The sequence below is a fragment of the Muntiacus reevesi genome, chromosome 3 (genome assembly GCF_963930625.1).
Source record: "Muntiacus reevesi chromosome 3, mMunRee1.1, whole genome shotgun sequence".
In the NCBI taxonomy this organism is placed as follows: domain Eukaryota; kingdom Metazoa; phylum Chordata; class Mammalia; order Artiodactyla; family Cervidae; genus Muntiacus; species Muntiacus reevesi.
In genome coordinates, this window is record NC_089251.1 from 192,716,596 (window position 1) to 192,736,176 (window position 19,581).

Genomic DNA, 19,581 nt, shown 5'->3' on the forward strand with positions numbered 1-19,581 from the left:
TCTCTATCCATTCATCCATTGCTGGACTTTTAGGTTGTCTCTGTATCTCAGCTGTTGTGAATAATGCTGCTGTGAACACAGGGGTGCATGTATCTTTTTGGATTAGAGCTTTTGACAAAGGGACTCGTCACAGGTTGTGGCCTGGGAAGAGAGCAGCCCATCTTCCTGGATGGTGCAGGATGCCAGGGCTCAGAACACTGAGGAATAGATGCCCTAAATCGGAAGGGCCCTGATTGTCTCCCAGGAGCCCTGCAGAGAGACTGGCTGAGAGGAGCAGTGACCCAGGTCAAGGGACACAGCCCAGTGTGACCTCTTATGGAGGGAGCCTCCAACAAATACCCAGACCTGTCTTTCCCCGTCCCTCCCCTTTCTCACCACTGCTCCCCACTGGCTGAGCACCACACCACTACCAGTGGCCAGAGCCTACATCAGAGGTCAGTTTCCCAGGGCACAGAGCAGGGTGGGGAAGGGTAGGGAACGACCTGGGAGAGTAAATGGAAGAAAGTGAGCACAAATCCTCACATTTCCATTCAGTGTCTGCCTTCATCCTCACCACCTAGCCGTGGTGTTCTTGTTGTAACTCATCACACAGTCTGCAGTGTCTGCTGTTCAGTCTCCAGCCTGCACTTGAACTCTAACAACTAATCATATAAAGGGAATGGTTCTGCGCATCACACAGCTCTTTTCAGACATTAATGTCTGAGAGAAAAATTCAAACACTTGTTAAATGAAAGTAAAAGACCATTTTATTGAAGGCTATGGAAATGGATGGTTGAGAATCTCTGGAATAGCCACTAAAAAAAATATGAACTTTCCCTTTTCTGTCTCCTTGATTTTGCAAACATCTGCACATGCCTTTGCTTCAGTATATTGGTCCAAGGAGTTTAGAAATCTGGTGTGGATTATAGCAGTAGTAAGGGCTTCTCTGGTGGCTCAGAGGTTAAAGCATCTGCCTGCCATGCGGGAGACCTGGGTTCGATCCCTGGGTCGGGAAGATTCCCTTGGAGAAGGAAATGGCAACCCACTCCAGCATTCTTGCCTGGAGAATCCCATGGATGGAGGAGCCTGGTGGGCTACAGTCCACGGGGTCACAGAGTGGGACACTACTGAGTGACTTCACTATAGCAGTAGTAAAAGAAGCCGAGGACAAGCTCCGGTTCGGGCACAGCTAGCAGAGTGACCGGGGAATAGTAAGCCCTTCTCTCTTCCTGCTCCTCAGCGAGCCGGATGGACTTTTCATGGTTGTTGAGATGTACTTGTTTCACATAAGATGCACATGATTTCATAGATGGGAACACCCTAGCTCAAAAGGGAGCATGACTTCCTGTAATGAGTAATTTTGTGTTTGTCTAGGCCATGATATTTGGTAAAACATTATTCTAGATGTTTCTATGAAGGTTTTTTTTTGTTTTTTTTTTTTTAGGTGAGATCAGTCTTTTAGGAAGACTGATCATTCCCCATAATGAGGGAGGGCCTCATCCAACTGCAAAAGGCATTCCTAGAAACAGATGAACCTCTGTCTAGCAAAAAAGGAATTCTGGCAGGGGACTGCCTTCAGACTCAGACTGCAGCTCTTCCCTGGGTCTCCAGCCTGTCCAAACCCTACAGATTTTGGACTTGCCTGTCTCCACCATCCCATGAACCAATTTCTTAAACTAAATCTGTCCCCACCTCACCCTGAATGTGTAGATAGATAGATATAGAAATAAATGTGCACAGGCACACACACACATTCATACACACCTACACGCACACCCACACCCACACCCAAACACCCCTGTTAGTTCTATTTCTCTGGATAACACTGACTAATACATTGCCTCAGCATTTCACATTGACCCTGGGTAGCTGAGGCTTGGTTTTCCCGTTTTCCAGTTGGCTATTTGTCCTTCTAATAGATGATTTCTCTTTTGATGGTTATTCTTAGTCATCTCAAAGAACAGGGGTCATTGTAACCCTACATGCTTTTGGTGAGGTTAAGGAGAAAGTTTGACCTTTTCATTTTTACTTTTAATGAAAAGACGGATCAGCCCTCAGGGCCACACTTTAAATGTTTTTCTGAAGCAGTGTAAGACGTGCATTTGGCTATAGTATATGAAAATCAAACTGAATGATACAGACATATGGAAAAATCCCTAAATGGAGCAGTTAAGAATGGTTTTATATCTTAGTAAACTTGACATTTATTTGGCAGGAAATATTTTTTGTAAAATAGACATTATCCAAGCAGCCAACTTTAATATAAAACAGTCAGTTTTAAGTTTGCCCCTGATAATTAGACATGGAGGACATAATGATAAATCACTGAGAATAATACTAAGAACATTTTTTGACATTTACCATCTGCCAGGATCTGTTAATCACTTTATAGTATAATCTCACTAAGTTCTTACTGAAAGATGAAGTAAATCACATAGAAATTATCCTGTAAAATCTCACTTTACAGATGAGAAAAAGGAGACTGAATCACTCATATAAGGATTCACAGGTTTAAAAAAAAAACTATGCATATTAAAAAGCAGAGACATTGCTTTGTCAACTAATGTACATAAACTCAAAGCTATGGTTTTCCCAGTGGTCATGTATGGATGTGAGAGCTGAACCATAAACAAGTCTGAGTGCTGAAGAACTGATGCTTTTGAACTGTGGTGTTGGAGAAGACTCTTGAGAGTCCCTTTGACTATAAGGAGATCAAACCAGTTAATCCTAAAGGAAATCAGTCCTGAATATTCATTGGAAGGACTGATGCTGAAACTGAAGCTCCAATACTTTGACCACTTGATACAAAGAGCCAATTCATTAGAAAAGACCCTGATGCTGGGAAGGATTGAAGGCAGGAGGAGAAGGGGACGACAGAGGACAAGATGATTAGATGGCATCACAGACTCAATGGACATGAGCTTGCGCAAGCTCCGGGAGACAGTGAAGGAGAGGGAAGCCTGGCATGCTGCAGTCCACGGGGTCTCAAAGAGTTGGACATGACCGAGCGACTGAACAACAGCAACAAATGGAGCCAAGCCTCAAACTAAAGTCTCTCTGAAGCTCCTGTTGTCAACCCTACATTAAATGACTTCATATCAGTAATATTAAATCTTTCTCTCTTATAGCAAAGATAATTATCAAGCTATCAGATTTGCTTTCTTTCATCACATACTGGATCAGGCATGGGTTCTGGAGTCAAACATTTCCAGATTTCCTGGATTCTTAACCTCTCTCACTTGTAAAAATAAAGTCGTCACTGCCTCCTAGAGGTTCGTAAAGATTGAGTGAACGGACACCTACGGCACTGCTGGCATGCACTAGCCTCCCAGCAGACAGCCCTCAGTGAAGATCAGTCCACCCCTGCATGGCTCATGGCATCCTGGGGAGAGCAGAGGGGTGCAGGTAAAGAGTACGAAGGAGCAGAAGATTCTCATCCTCCCACAGGCCCTAAGCTTTCATGGTGGAGCTACATGTGCCAAATGTGACTTCGTTCTCCCCTGGCTTCACCTCACCTTGGCCATGTCTCTCAGAAAAAGTTCTTTTACAGTTGCTCAATCATGTCCTACTCTTTGCAACCCCATGGACTGCATCATGCCAGGCTTCCTTGTTCTTCACTATCTCCCAGAGTTTCCTCAAACTCATGTCCATTGAGACGGTGATGCCATCCAACCATCTCATCCTCTGTCATCCCCTTCTCCTCCTGCCTTCAATCTTTCCCCACATCAGGGTCTTTTTCAGTGAGTTGGCCCTTCATGTCAGGTGGCCAAAATACTGGAGCTTCATCTTCAGCATCAGTTCTTCCAATGAATGTTCAGGACTGATTTCCTTTAGGATTGACTGGTTTGATCTCCTTGCAGTTCAAGGGACTCTCAAGAGTCTTTTCCAGCACCACAGTTTGAAAGCATTAGTTCTTTGGCACTCAGCCTTCTTTAAGGTCCAATTCTCATATCTATATATGACTACTGGGAAAACCATAGCTTTGACTGTATGGACTTTTGTTGGCAAAGTGATGTCTTTGTGTGAAGAAAGAGTAAGATGATTTTAGAAAGGGGATTAAGTAGAGAGTCTTAGTCATGGCTCAAATGTCTGAATTCTAACAGCTTTATGTAACAAGCTCTCTGGGTTGTGGGTCACAAAGAACATATCATCCTCTGTTGTCCCCTTCTCCTGCCTTCAATCTTTCCCAGCATCAGGGTCTTTTCAGATGAGCCAGTTCTTCGCATCAGGTGGTCAAAGTATTGGAATTTCAGCTTCAGCATCAATCCTTCCAATGAATATTCAGGACTGATTTCCTTTAGGATGGACTGATTGGATCTCCCTGCTGTCCAAGGGTTTCTCAAGAGTCTTCTCCAACACCACAGTTCAAAAGCATAAATTCTTTGGTGCACAGCTTTCTTTATAGTCCAACTCTCACATCCATACATGACTACTAGAAAAACCAAAGCTTTGACTAGATGGACATTTGTTGGCAAAGTAATGTCTATGCTTTTTAATATGCTGTCTAGGTTGGTTATAGCCTTTCTTCCAAGGAGCAAGCATCTTTCAATTTCATGGCTGCAATCACCATCTGCACTGTTTCCACTGTTTCCCCATCTATTTGCCATAAAGTGATGGGACCAGATGCCATGATCATAGTTTTCTGAATGTTGAGTTTTAAGCCAGCTTTTTCACTCTCCTCTTTCACTTTCATCAAGAGGCTCTTTAGTTCTTCTTCACTTTCTGCCATAAGGGTGGTGTCATCTGCATATCTGAGGTTATTGATATTTCTCCTGGCCATCTTGATTCCAGCTTGTGCTTCAGCCAGCCCAGCATTTCTCATGATGTACACTGCATATAAGTTAAATAAGCAGGGTCACAATATACAAGTTTGACATACTCCTTTCCCAATTTTGAACCAGTTTGTTGTTCCATGTCCATTTCTAATTGTTGCTTCTTGACCTGCATACAGATTTCTCAGGAGACAGGTCAGGTGGTCTGGTATTCCCATCTCTTGAAGATTATCCCACAGTTTGTTGTGATCCACACAACAAAAGGCTTTGGTGTATTTAATAAAGTAGAAGTAGATGTTTTTCTGGAACTCTCTTGCTTTTTGATGATCCAATGGATGTTGGCAATTTGATGTCTGGTTCCTCTGCCTTTTCTAAATCCAGCTTGAACATCTGGAAGTTCACGGTTCATGTACTGTTGAAGCCTGGTTTGGAGAATTTTGAGCATCACTTCTGATTAAGGCCCCAACTCAGAATTGACTAGTGTTGAATCTGCCACTTAGTTCTATCTTTTTCTCCATGGAGACATCCTGGGCAGACTGAACGGCTAATCTATGGAAAGAGTGTGTGAATCCCCTTGGAAGAAGAAAGACATAAGGATGGCAAATAGGCTTCTTCCCTGAGGTTTACAACTTGGGGTCATTTTAGCATGAGAACTTCAATTCCAGAGTCACTGCCTACTCAGTGGCTTCTGTTAAGGAGTGGATGTGTCATAATGAGATTATGAGACAGGAGTAAACAGCTCTCTAAGTCTCACTGTAATGCAGCACAGGTTTACGTTGTTCAAGCTACATGTCTTCTGAGGGTTGGCAAGGCGTGGACCAATGCTTCTTCATTGTAGCTGCAGTATTTCTAAGGTTCAGCCTCCTGAATTGCTGTGATGAGCAGTGGGGCACATGGAGAACTCACACTTGCTGGTCTGTTCTCCAGCCAGAGAGTGGCACACATTCCTTCCTCTCACAGCTCGTTGGCCAGGACTAGCCACACTCATCTGACCGCCAGGCTGGGGAGGGTAATCTCTGTGTCCAGGAGGAGACTCAGATAAAGGTGAGTGCCGGTAAAGCAGAGAGCAGAGGGAGAAAGACTCTTATAAAGCTGCCGTCATGCCTTTTTAAAAAGCTTTTAGCTCCAAGAAGTAGCTTTAATGGGGATTATTTTCTCATGGAATATCTGCTGTTGTATGGGGTGGGGGGACCCTCTCACTTGAATTCTTTATAGACAGTCAGGGTAAAAGAACCACTTTTTCTGTGCTTTCTCCACTGAGGAGCCATTTACTCTCTTTGCCGTCTTGTTAAAGCATCATAATCACCTCATTGTCATAAATCTGCCAGAGAGAAGGAGTAAGGGAACGTCTTGGATTGCATTTTATGTTGAATATTTTGGACTTCTTAAAAAAAAAAAAAGATCAACTCTCAGACATCATACACCTCAGATATCCTCATTTTGAGTAGCCTTTGCTAAGTGCACTTGTCTAGGTGGGGATGGTCTTTTTTAGGGATGAGGACGGTATTGCTCATGACCTTGCAAAAATGGAAATTGCATTTTACCTGGAGTTGCAATTTATCTGAGTATGATTCTCACCCAAGCATGGGTACAGTGCACCTAAAAGCTAACAGCTGGAGACTGTCTGTGCTCAAGGTCTTCGATAATGACCAAGGTCGTAGGAACCAGCTGAATGCAGACATAGCAGGTTATTCCTAAGGAAGATCTGTTATTCTGAGAGGTCTCCATATATCAACAGGTAAAAAATCCAAGTGCTTTTTATATCTGATTCAAGTTATACACCTTTGTTCAGTAGTTTCTTTTAATTCTCCATCAATCAAGAGGTATTTCCTGAGTGCAAAACTATGGCTTGCCCAGGACGTACTGAGGGTCATTCTAAGGTAGTAGAGTCTTTCCTCAGAGACTGACATCTCCCTGGCAAGTCAGAACTACCAATGAAAGCAACCAAGAGGCACTTACACACACACACACACACACACACACACACACACACACGCACACGGGTTTGGTTGGTGCCTCTGCTAGGGCGTGAAGCTCTCAGGACAGACTATGGCTCCAGAGTGGTTATTATCATTTTCTCACTGGTGGGTCATCACAGGAGTTTTCACTCTTAGTAGGTCTTTGTTTGGCTTATGCGTCTCTAAAAGTCCACTGGAAGTCAGGTGCCCACAGACTGGACTGCCCACCACTATTTAATGGGTGGAGCCAAGCTGACAGCAGTGAAGGCTTGCTGAGACTCTTAGCAGCAGGCAGTCCACTTGGAAAACCTCATAAATCTCTAAAATTCCTAAGGGAGTAACGCAGAGCCTTGCGGGTGTTCCCCCTCTGCCAGTGAAGGGGGGAGTAGTCTGACCTCCTGATTTGATTTGTCTTAGGGTCACAGAGGAAGGAGCACGTCCCTAATTACTGGAGGTGGCTGTGCCTTTCACAGGAATCAGGGCTCCAGACCACCTGCAGGTACAACTGTCCAGGGTAGTGATGGAGGGTCTAATGACAAGTCCCTTTGAGAGATGCAGAGAGGAGTGGAATACAGCACAGCGGTATATAGGAGAGAAAAGATCACACCAGGCAGCTCTGACATGAGACAGGAAGGGCCGCACCCTGTATGTGATTGATCTATTCACTAAGTCGTGTCTGACTCTTTGCGACCCCATGGACTGTAGCCCTCCAGGCTCCCTATCCATGGGATTTCCCAGGCAAGAATATTGGAGTGGATTGCCGTTTCCTCCTCCAGGGGATCTTCCCAACGCAGGGATCAAACCCACATCTGTGTCTCTGCATTGTAGGCGGATTCTTTACCACTGAGCCCCCTGCTAAACCGGTGTAAGAGAAGGTTGATTAAATAGGACAGGAGCCCAGAGAAGGGGAAGATTCCTTCCCGTTGGGAGATCAAAAAGTCCATGGATGGAGAAGGCAACGGCAACCCACTCCAGTATTCCTGCCTGGGGAATCCCATGGACGGAGGGGCCTGGTGGGCTACAGTCCATGGGGTCACAAAGAGTTGGTCATGACTCTGACTTCACTTTCACTTTTCTTTCCCCCACCCAGTAGTTCTTGGAGATCCAGACTTGAGGACCTCAAGGAGAACCAGTAAAACTTCAAATCATTATTGAGGGAGAAGAACACACACAAAGAAGCACAACTGATGTATCACCTTTTTTTTGGGGGGGGGGGCAAAACAAAGGGCATGTAAAAAAGTAGGAAAAAGGCTCAGAATAAACTGTAAACTTCCTAAAAACAAAACAAAACAAAACAAAACAAGTCCATGGAGGCAGGGACGTAGGAGTTGGATAGCAAAGGATAGATTTGATTTTGACAGAGAGGAGTGGAAGAAACAGCACAAACAAAGGCACAGAGGGGGACCACCCTGAGGGCTTTGGGGGACAGGCAGGTATGTGACTGGACTGTAGGTTAGCCGGGAGCCTGGCGGGAGCAGACACTGGAAAGGCCACGTGATGTGGGAGTGGACTCTGAAAGATCAGGAAGAAGGATTTGGGGAATCAGTGAGTTTGTGAGCGGGGGAGTGTCATGGAAGCAGATGGCGTTCCCTGCAGGTGCTGGTGGACGGGATGGGTCCTCATGAGGGGGAATCTCTGATCTGGCTCACAGACTACATGACACAACCCAGAGTGAGAAGAAGAAAAGAATCGGAACAATCTGAACAGTCTCTTTAATCTGACTGGTGGAGTTCGGGAATATTGCAATTGATAGGTCCAAATTGCATTTCTTATAACAAGCTGAAAATGAGGAATACAGATTCTTAAATAAGTGAAACAAATGAATTTTAGGTTGTACCAAAATCAACAGTTGTCATTTTTCTAAAGTTAGTATGACAGAGGAGAATTTCTTGCAAACACACTAGCTTGATATCAATTTCATGATGACAAGGTATAGAATAGGTAGGACTGTGACAAATATAATGAAAGGCACTCAAATTCTTGGAGATTCTGAATTTTCTAATTTTCTGAGTCTGTTTGGGCTCCTATAAACACCATGGATATTTACTAGATGATTTGTTAAGTAACAGAAGTTTATTTCTCACAGTTTTGGAGGCTGAAAAGTCCAAGGTTAACGTGCTGGCAGATTCAGTGTCTGGTGAGGACTTGTTTCCTGGCTCATAGGTGCTAGATTTATCACTGTGTCCTCATATGGGGGAAGGAACGAGGACTCTTTCTTTCTCTCTCTCTGTCTCTCTGGGGCCTCTTTTATCTGGGCACTAGTCCCATTCATAAGATGAATCACTTCATTTCCCAGAGGCCCTGTCTCCTAATACCATCACTTGGGGGATTAAGTTTCAACATAGAAATTTTGGAGGGACACACATTCAGTCTCCAGCACACATATTCTTCAGTTTTCTTTCTCTTTATGATACTTTAACATGATATTACTTGCTAGCTCAGTCAACATCTCAAAGTTTCTTGTTCTTTCGGTGTTCCAGTTTTTGCCCTTTTAGTAGCTCTGTGGTCTGTGAGCTCCAACGACTCAGGGCAGGAGACACCAGATGACTCTGGGACAGCTTGGGGATGTGGGGGGCACTGTGGGCTGCAGGCAGAGACAGTGCTTCCCTTGGCCAAAAATAGGGCAAGGCAGACCTCATTGGGGCTAGTTTACCAAATCTCTCATACCTCTGATGCTGGAGCCACATTCAAGATCTCTATTACTAGACCCTCTCTCTATTTTTTTTAAATTATGCTCTACATTTTACTTATATTATTTAATCCACATGTTAGACCATCTGTCTATTGAGGGTCACCCACCCTTGCTTTTAGACCTTACCTGGGTGTACCCTTGTATTGATTTCCAACCCTGTAGGCACTGTAGGAGAGGCCCCCTGCCAAGGCAGGAGTGGCTTTGGTTTCAAGATCTCTTCCTGACGATGTATTCATTCATTTAACAAAAATGTAAGAAGCAACTACTCTATGCCTAGTACTCTGCAAGGCACTGAGGACCCACACAAGAAACTGCCTGCCCTTAAGATCTCATCGTTCTAAAGAGGGTGCCAGGCAGGGAAAGAAAAGGGCTTAGTGCAGAGTGAGAAGGCAGGTGGAGAGAGGCCCCCAGTCCTCTGGGAGAGATCCCAACTCATTGGAGGAGTCAAGGAAGGAGGTGGAGGCAGAAATGTTTCATGAACGGCCCATTCATGATTCCCATTTCAGGATGGGCAGAGTAGTATGTTTCAGAATAACCTTGCAGATAACAGTGATAAAATCTGGACAAATTATAAAGTGAGTATTGGAAGGCATTGGAGAACAAACATTAGCAGACTAAACCAGAAGGGAGGAATGTGTTTGGCCCTTGAAGGAAGGAACCTTCACAATATGGCTTCACACCTGAAGGCTTTCAGTCCACAAACCTGGTATATCTCTTCACATACCAAGCTCTTCCTTAGTTTCCCTTTGCAATATAGAAATTTTCAGTGTACAGGTCCTACACGCCCCTTGTTATATTTATTCCCAAGTATCCTATTTCTTGATGCTGTTGTGAATGTATTTTTTTCATTTTCTTATTGTTTATTACCAGTGTAGAAATACAGAGATTTTTGTATAAGGTCATTTGAAAAGAAAGTGCTGGTACAACAGGATAAACGTATGAGAAAAAATGAACCTTGACCCCTGTCTCAACATATATAATGTAAAGTAAAACCAAAGTAAAACCTCCTAGAACGGTTCAATCCAATAGAACTTTCTGTGATGACAGGAATGTTCTTCGTATTGCCTAATTAGGTAACCATTGGCCTCATGTGGCTGTTGAGCACTTAAAATGTGAGTAATATGACTAAGAAATCGAATTTTAAATTTTACTTAAATTTGAAGAGCCACCTGTGGCTGTTGTCTACTGTATTGGACAGGATGGTTCTAGAAGAAAAATTAGGAGAATATCTTTGTGATTTTAGAGTTGGCAATTAGTTCTTAAGATGTAAAAGCTCTAACATAAGTGATAAAAGTTAGTAATTTGAAATTAACTGAAATGTAAAGCTGCTTATCAAAAGACATCTCTAAGAAAATGAAAATGCAGATCACAGATCAAGAGAAAATGCTATCATATCCAGACACAAACACTATTTATTGCATGACTCCATTTGTATGAATTTCAAGAACAGTGATAAAAATCACTGTTATCTGCAGTGATAAAAATCAAAACAGACCGAGACTTCCCTGGCGGTCCAGTGGTTAAGACTCTGCTCCCAATGTAGGGGGCATGAGTTCAGTCCCTGGTTGGGGAGCTAAGATCCCTGCATGTCCTGCAGCGCCCCTCCCCCGCAACCTCACCCAAAACAAAAAACAAAACGGATTGCTTCTAGGAGGTATTGCCTCCAGGGAGGTGTAAATTGACTGGAAGCTTAAGAACAGGCAAAGCTAATCAATGGAAATAGAAATCAGATCTGTGTTACCTGAAGGGGCTGGAAATTGAATGGAAGGAGCCTTTCCAGAAGAAAGGAAATAGTCTATATCTTGATTAGAGGGTTACTTGGGTGTATGTGTCAATAAAAATACATTGAATTTTATGTTTAAGATCTATGGATTTCAGTGCATAGATTTTACTTAGTGGTGGGATGAATAGAAACTGAATTAAAAAAAAAAAAGAAACTGAATTGAAACAAGCCATGTCCATGACCACAGTTTTTCACATACAGGTTTTTTAGTTTATCAGTCAAGGAAGGAAAGAGGAATAAAAGGATGGTCTGTTTAGGTGTCTCAGGTGGTAAAGAATCTGCCAGCAATAAAGAGACCCGGGTTCAATCCTCGGTCAGGAAGATCTTCTGGAGAAGGGAATGGCAACCCACTCCAGTATTCTTGCCTGGAGAATCCCATGGACAGAGGAGCCTAGCTGGCTACAGTCTATGGGGTTGCAAAGAGTCAGACACGACTGAGTGACTAACACTTGCACTTTTCAGACTCTAAGAGAACAAAGATGGATTTTTCCCTTGTTTTCAGGAAGGGAGAGTCAGATTGTACTTTTATCACAGGAAGAGATCATGGGGAGAAAGATGAGTGGGGGTGAGGCAGGGAAGGCATCTTACTGTCCACTGCTGGGCTCTGCCCTGGGGAAGGGGCAAGATGCTCTGCTCTTGTGCCTTTGTTTTTCAGCAAGGGCTGGTGCGGAGGGAAGTGTTCAGTGGCCCCAACTCGTAATCCTGAGAACGTGTAGCCTGGCTAATGGAAGAGCTGCTGGGCGCAGTGGGGCTGGCTTTCTTACTCAGCTGATGCTCCAGATAGGCAAGAAGCGAGTGCTCAGAGCTTCTCAGCCTGGAACTGGGAGATGGCGTGATCCCAGCCATCCTAACCGTGCTTTTTTCTAACATGTTAATCCCCTCTTTTTCCTCGATGACTTTTTAGTTTCTTAGGTCACAGGTTGTCGGCGCCTTTCATCCCTGTTCTCAAACATCTTTTAAACTTGGGTGAAGTGACAACCAGGGGAAGAAAATCACTTACTGAAAGATAAGACTACTTACATTTGCATTAAAACACAATTCTGTCGGTCTCTCTCAAATGATTTTTCTCTGAATTCTGAATACATAACCTATTAATGTTGTACTCTTGTGTCAACCATTGATCTTTATATCACCTTTGCTGAGTGGGCAATGAGATCGGTTAATCAGGCTTATCACTAAAAGGAGGAACTCAGATTTCTGAGAGGAATTCCTTATCTGATGTCAGCTGGGTTGTCATGCGGGAGATAAACCTGATATAAAAGTGTCTCCGCTGCCTGGATTGCAAAGCTTCTAGAATTACTGAACTCTGAAATCCAGGTGATTCCTGATAATTTGGAGGTGAGTTTCTAAGAGTTGTAAATGGATCCTATATTGCCTACTCCGTGACAGTTTGGTCATAAACGCTGTATCGTGAGTCATCAATGGGATGGGGAGGAAGAGGTATAAAAACTGAAGTCACTGAGATTACACATGCCTTAAATGCAGACTCCAGAGCCTACTTGTCGTCAAGTTCTGTCCTGGACTTGAAGGCACGTTCAGACATGATTCTTGACCTATGGAGTCACTCTACCTGTGTGGGAGTCACTTTTATATCAATCTGGAAAGGATGGTGATTAAAGTAGGTGGGCTAGGGATTTCCCTGGTGGTGTAGTGGCTAAGACTCCTTGCTCCCAACGCAGGGAGCCTGGGTTCAATCCTTGTTTAGGGAACCAGATGCCACATGCCACAGCTAAAGAACCCACAAACCACAGCTGTGACCTGGTGCAGATGAATTTTGGGTAGGCCATCAGGTTATTCAATTTGTATCTGCTCTGTCATGTACTTACGGTGCTCATTGAGAGTTATTTTACTCATCCATTCACCAATTTCTACCATTGAATTGCTCATTTGTTTCACACTAAATGAAACAGGGAATTAAGAAGCTGAGTTTTCTCCCCACTCCTGTCACGGAATGTGTCAGTCAAGCAGGCAGTCTGGCTGCTCCTTACCTTAGCTTCTGCCTCTGTGAAATAGGTATAACTTTTGGCCTAAGTGACTACACAGGTCAGTTTTGAGAATTGGGAGAGATCAACGGATATGGCAGTGCTTGACAAACGTGAAATTCACCCCTGTGGGATCGAATTGTTGCTCAGGCTGGTCTGATGTCGGCCAGCGGCTCTAAACTGGACCATGAGTAGTGATCCTTGGGGATTCTAAGAAAATACAGATTACCTGCTCCTTCTGCCAGAGATCCTGAGGATCTGCAAGCAGGAATATTGCATTTTGAGAAGCCCTACAAATAATTCTACTGCAGATAGAATACAAAGGGCCCCACTGAGAAATACTGGTGTGTAATGCAGAATATAGAAGATCCCTCAGTGAAGAGCATCTTTTCAGGACGATCCAAGGGCCCACACCTTGAGGCTTTTGCCTTGCGTTGATTTGTACATCTTCAGAAGTAGTAGTGTCTTTCAGTTTGATGTTTGTCTGCATTTTCTGTACAGGGACGTGTACTTCATAGATGCTGGAAACCATCGTCCCGCGGGTAACTGAGCTGGTGGGTAAGGAGTCTTTTATTTTGCCTTTCTTCACAGCAATGCAGAGTCTTCGGAGAAGAGATTCAGGATGAACAGTTTTGTGTCAGACTTTGGAAAGCCCCTGGAGCCAGATAAGGTGTTCTCTCCACAGGGCAATGAGGAATCCAGGTCCTTCTTTCACTGCTACATCAGTGAAGCGGACCCCTTGGAGAAGGCTAAAACTTGTCTCCAGACCACGGCCATCAACAGTGAAGTTCATCTCCAGGAAGCCATCAGATGCAGTGGGCGGCCAGAGGAGGAGCTGAACAGGCTCATGAAATTCGACATCCCCAACTTCGTCAACACCGACCAGAACTCCTTTGGGGAAGATGATCTCCTGATTTCCGAAACACCTATTCTAGAAAATAAGCCAGTGGTCCAGACCTCACACAAAGAGTTGGACTGAGAAGCACATTTTATCAGGTGTCTTCCTGAAAATGCTGGGTTTGTCGTTGAATAGCCAGAAATCTCTGTTCATCGAGATTGTGTGTGTGTTTGTGTATAAGAGACAGACAGAGAGAGGCAGAAAGAGAAGAGAACCCCCTGAGAAGAAAGATGGTGAAGCTGAGTTTTCATGCCTTTAAACATATTTGGAACTTTTGGGGGAACCAAATATTTACACTGTCTCACCTTCCTTGTTGAGAACTTGGTCACGTATTCAGCGTCAGCATTCATGAATCGGGTTTGATGTGCTGCATTTCCTGTCTGGCCCTGCCACTACCATGCTCTGCCTCTAGCAAGTTACTTTGATTCTCTGGGATGCCACCTTTTTATCTGTAAGGTGAGGAGTCTGGAGTAGATGATCCACTAATTTGTGGACTTTTGACTTTGTATTCACATGAGGCTGGAAATACCCCAAATTATATAAACTAGAGGCTGCCCCCTGGTTCTTGTTATAACATTCCCCCAGGTCTGTACCTCTCTCTCAACCCTTAATTGAACCCAACTTATGTCAGGGGCTCGAGCATCTCCCAGGATGTCAGGAGACCTTGCCTCTCACGGTCACTGTGGCCAAATTTATAGCGCTTTGCTAAAACAGCTCAAACCTGGAGACAGCCCCCACACCCCGTGCCCCAAGATGAGCACCTAATATGACAGTCCCACCCCCCAGATGTATGGCAGGCTGTGAGCTGAGTCAAAGGAAGTGTTCTGTGTCCCCGTATCAGTGTAGCTGTGATTGGTCACCCTGCTGGGTCACTGGCCGGTGAACAAGCTGAGTGCTCTTTGCCAGGCAGATGTGTGGGTGATGGCGGTGTGGCTGGTGTGTAGCCTTGGAGGTGGGATGGTTAATGGGTTATAAACACCCCATCAACCGACATTCCAGGCAACACAAGAGTTAATTTCATGAAGGAATGAAATCTGCACACTGTTTTGGAAATGACTTTGGAGTTAATTTCATGAAGGAATGAAATCTGTGCACTGTTTTGGAAATGACTTTGGAGTTAATTTCAAGAAGGAATGAAATCTGCGCACTGTTTTGGAAATGATTTTGTTTTGCACAGTCACACTGCATGCATGGCCAGCTACTAACCTCTGGGTGGCATTTTCAATATGGACTTTCATTTACCGCCTGTCTTGCTTAAACTGAAAAATAAATACATTTATTGCACCATAATTTTCTCTGGTTCTTTGTTTTCACACAAAGAAAAAAAATTTTCATTTTATTTAAAAACTGTCCCACGTTTATAATGCCTCCTAATTTCTGTCATCTCTAGGATCCTAATGGTATGAGTCATGTAACGAATTTCTTTTAGGATTTATTCCACCAAAAGAAATCCCTTTCCCATAATGTCTTTTGAGGCAAATAGTATTCTTTAAGACCCAAAGCATGGGACACTTCTTATGGTTAATATACATTCTTGTAAAAAGAAACTTCCTGTTTTCATTAAAGAGTGCTCATTTTAATGACTTTTATGAATGTGAATATTATTATTCATAATTTAAGTAATTCAATATAAACCACAGTTATCTATTACTAAGATGCAAAACTATTTAAGTGGCTTTTTAGTTAAAAGTAGATTTATTAGAAGACTGACAGATATTTAAAAGATAGAAGAATATTCATGGCTATATACCATTGTTCTTATTAACTAAATGTCAAGAATTGTGAAGGGTCTAAGATTTGACCCCTCTTTCAAGCTTACAAGTTATCATGACACAGCTCTGTGGAAGCTGGCAGAAGGCCAAGGCTCCTGGGTCAGAGACAAAGAACTTCATGATGGCATAGCAGGCAGCGTGTGCTTCATGTTCAGGCTGGTTCCCGAGTCCATTTGCTGTTGCTGTTGTAACGAAGGGCCACTCCGTGACTTAAAGCAACCCAGCTTTATTGTCTTACAGTTCTCAAGTGCAGAAGTGCGAGACCAGTGACAGTGGGCTAGAATCGAGGTGTCATCAGGGCTGTGTTCCATGTGGAGGCTCTAGCGAAGGATGCATTTCTTGTCTTTTGCAGCTTCCAGAGGCTGTTCACACTTTTTGGCTCATAGCCTGTATCACTGTCACCTCTTTCCACTTCACCTCTCTGTCTCTGACCATCCTGCCTTTCTCCTATAAGGCCTTGGTAATAACATTGGATTACTCACAGTAGTCTCTCATCTCAAGATTCTTAACTTAATCACATCCACAAAGTCCTTTTCACCATGCAAGGTACTATATGCATAGGTTCTAGGGATTATGAAATGGACATGTTTGGCGGGGAGAGGGCATTATCCTACTACATTCTCCTCTGTGACCCCAAAGATTCATGCAAAATATATCTGTCTCACCCCCAACATCCTCTAAAATCTCAATAATTACATCATCAAATCAAAGTCCAGTATTTAGTCGATATAGTGTCAGCTCAAGGGTCCCACATATCATCATCTTATTCATCTAAATCAGGTACGGCTGAGACCCTGAGTAGGATCCCAAGACATGAAGACAGCCTAAATGTCCATCAACAGAGGAATGGATAAAGCAGATGTGGTATACTCACACACACACACACACACACATATGCACACAGTGGAATATTACTCAGCCATAAAAAATAATGAAGTAATGCCATTTGTAGCAACATGGATGAACCTGGAGATTGTCATACTGAGTGAAGTCAGTCAGAAAAGGACCGATATCATATGACATTGCTTATATGTTGATTCTTAAAAGATGATTCAAATGAACTTATCTCAAAACAGAAATATATTCACAGACTTAGGAAACAAACTTATGATTACCAAATGGGAAAGATGGGGAGAGATAAATTAGGAGTTCGGTATTAACATATATACATTACTGTATATAAAATAGATAATCAACAAGGACCTACTGTGTAGCACAGGGAACTCTACTCGATATTCTGTAATGACCATTGAATTTTATATGTAAGATCTTATATATATTTTATTTATATGTTATGTTTAGTTCTTTAAAAATTGATCTTTTTTCTTGATATCCTGATTTCTATTATGTTTTCTATGATTTATGTTTAATGATTCAGTCAAACTTATTTTATATTCTCTTTTAGATTGTTTCATAATTTCAGGCTCTGGAATGTGATCATCCTGGCTTTGAGGATTAGCTACTTCTTCCTCATGCCAATTATTTACTTCTGTTTTTTGTCTTGTGTGTATTATATGCATGGATGCATGTGTAGCATAGTGTGAGCTCTTCAGCATGTATTTTTTTTCCCCATGGTTATCTCACACATTCTAGTTTATAAAAGCTTCCCTAGAGAACAGTTTGTATTGCTTATCCTAAGGCCCCAAGTGATTTGATCAATCTGGAATTGTTAAGTTTTTGTTTGAGAATTCCTGAATCATAAAGAGAGTATATCCATTTGGATTCCACATCCACATGAAGCATGGGCTTGGAGTTCAGGTTTTTTATGGGAGACTTTGATTTTTTTCCTGGAGACCTTGGCAGCACCAGTTGCTCCATCTTTTCCCTGTGTCTGCATGTAGAGTTCATTGAGTCTCCCTTTCAATGAAGAGGCAGCTTTTTCAATAACTTTTATGCAGGGAGTTTCCCAGGTGCTTCCGGAGCGGCTCAGTGGTAAAGAATCTACTGCCAATGCAGGAGACGCAGGAGACGCAGGAGACTTAAGTTCGATCCTTGGACCAGGAAGATCCCCTGGAGGGGGAAATGGCAACCCACTCCAGTATTCTTGCTCGTAAAATCCCATAGGAGGAGAAGCCTAGTGGGCTACAGTCCATAGGGTCTCAAAGGGTCAGCCACAACTGAGTGATTGGGCATGCAAATCTGGGGGGTTCTATAAAGGAAGTCTGCACATCTGGTATGAACTCCTCTTTTCATTTCTAAATGGACAGTATAGCCCTATTCACTATGCAGATTAAAGCCTCTTTCCTCCAGGGTACTATGGCATCAACTTACAAGCTTACTTTTCTGGTGAAGTGTCCTTTTTATTAATATATGTCACCTGGGAACATCTCTCTCCTTCATATTTAGCTCTATATTATTTTTGTTGTATTTTATCCAGCATAACTTAATAAAAATTTTACTTAAAAGGGATTCAAATTAGTTTAGTTCACCATGTGTCCAGAACTGAAAGCCTCAGCTCTAGAGTATGAGCTTGATTTTTCTTAAAAGTACATGCCAGCATGTTTCTCTGGTGAACATCTTTATGTTGTCATCTATTTACCCACAAGTTCCTCTATTTTCTTGACTATATTAATGGGAATTATTTTATAGTTTTTCTTGTTATTTCTTTACATCATCTGTTTGCATTAATTGTTTAATGTTTCTTATTCTCGTATTATCAATCATATAGTCTTGACACTTTTCACATCTAGAAATTTTTATTACATGGCAGACATTGTGAGTGAAAAATCCCTTGATGTGTCATATGTTATCTTCTGTGAGAGAAATTTCTCCCCTTTCTTCCTAAGAGCCAGACAGAGTGAGGGGCTATCACCTTACTCCAGTTGAGGTGAGTCAGGACTGAACTGTTTTTTCTTAAAACAGCTTTGGGGTATATTTGGCAAAATAATTTTCACATATTTAAAACATACACTTTAATTCATTTGACATAAGTATATCCCCAAGAAACCATTACCACATTCAAGACAATGAACACACCCATCACCCCCCAAAAGTTTTCTGCCCTTTTTTAATCCCTCCCTTCCCATCTCTTGCCCTGGAAACCACTGATCTGCTTTCTATCACTGTATATTGGTTTGCATTTTCAAGATACTTGTATGAATGGACTCAAGCAGTATCTACTCTATTTTGTCTGACTGCTTTCATTCAGCGTAATTATTTTGAGATTCATCCCTGTTGTATTAGTAGTTTATTATTATTTGCTGAGTCGTGTTTATTGCTGAGTAGTTTATTTTGAGTAGTGTTTGGATAGACCATAATTTGTTTATTCATTCTCTTGTTGATGGATATTTGGGTTATTTACAATTTTGGCTACTATAAAGAAAACTGCAGTGACTATTTGGTTACAAGTCTTTCTATGGACATATGCTTTTATTTTCTAAAGCACCTAGAAGAGGAATATCTGGGTCATATCTTAGATGTTTATCTTTTTAAAGAAACTGCTTATCAGGTTTCTAAAATAATTGTTTAAATCTCACTGTGAATTCATCATGGTGTATATGAATTCTTAATGATTTACTTCATTGCCAACATTTTGCAAGGTCAGTCTTTTTAATTTTATTAATTCTAGTATGTGTGTGTAGTAGTATCTCGCTGTGGTTTTTAGTTGCATTTCACTAATGACTAATAAGCCCCACTGGTGGCTCAGATGGTAAAGCATCTAACCTGCAATGCTGGAGATTCTGGCTCAATCCCTGGGCTGGGAAGATCCCCTGGAGGAGGAACTGGCAGCCCACTCTAGTTTCTG

At 42.6% G+C, this 19,581-nt stretch overlaps 1 protein-coding gene across 1 annotated transcript in view; it reads left to right on the forward strand.

The window, feature by feature from the left end:
* Nucleotides 1-15,273, forward strand: part of MRAP2 (melanocortin 2 receptor accessory protein 2) — a 52,887-nt gene extending 37,614 nt beyond the window's left edge. Inside the window, exon 4 of the mRNA XM_065927805.1 lies at nucleotides 13,758-15,273. Coding sequence (XP_065783877.1) covers nucleotides 13,758-14,145 — 388 coding nt within the window. The 3' untranslated portion in view covers nucleotides 14,146-15,273. The remainder of the gene's footprint in view (nucleotides 1-13,757) is intronic.
* The last annotated feature ends 4,308 nt before the right edge of the window (nucleotides 15,274-19,581 follow it).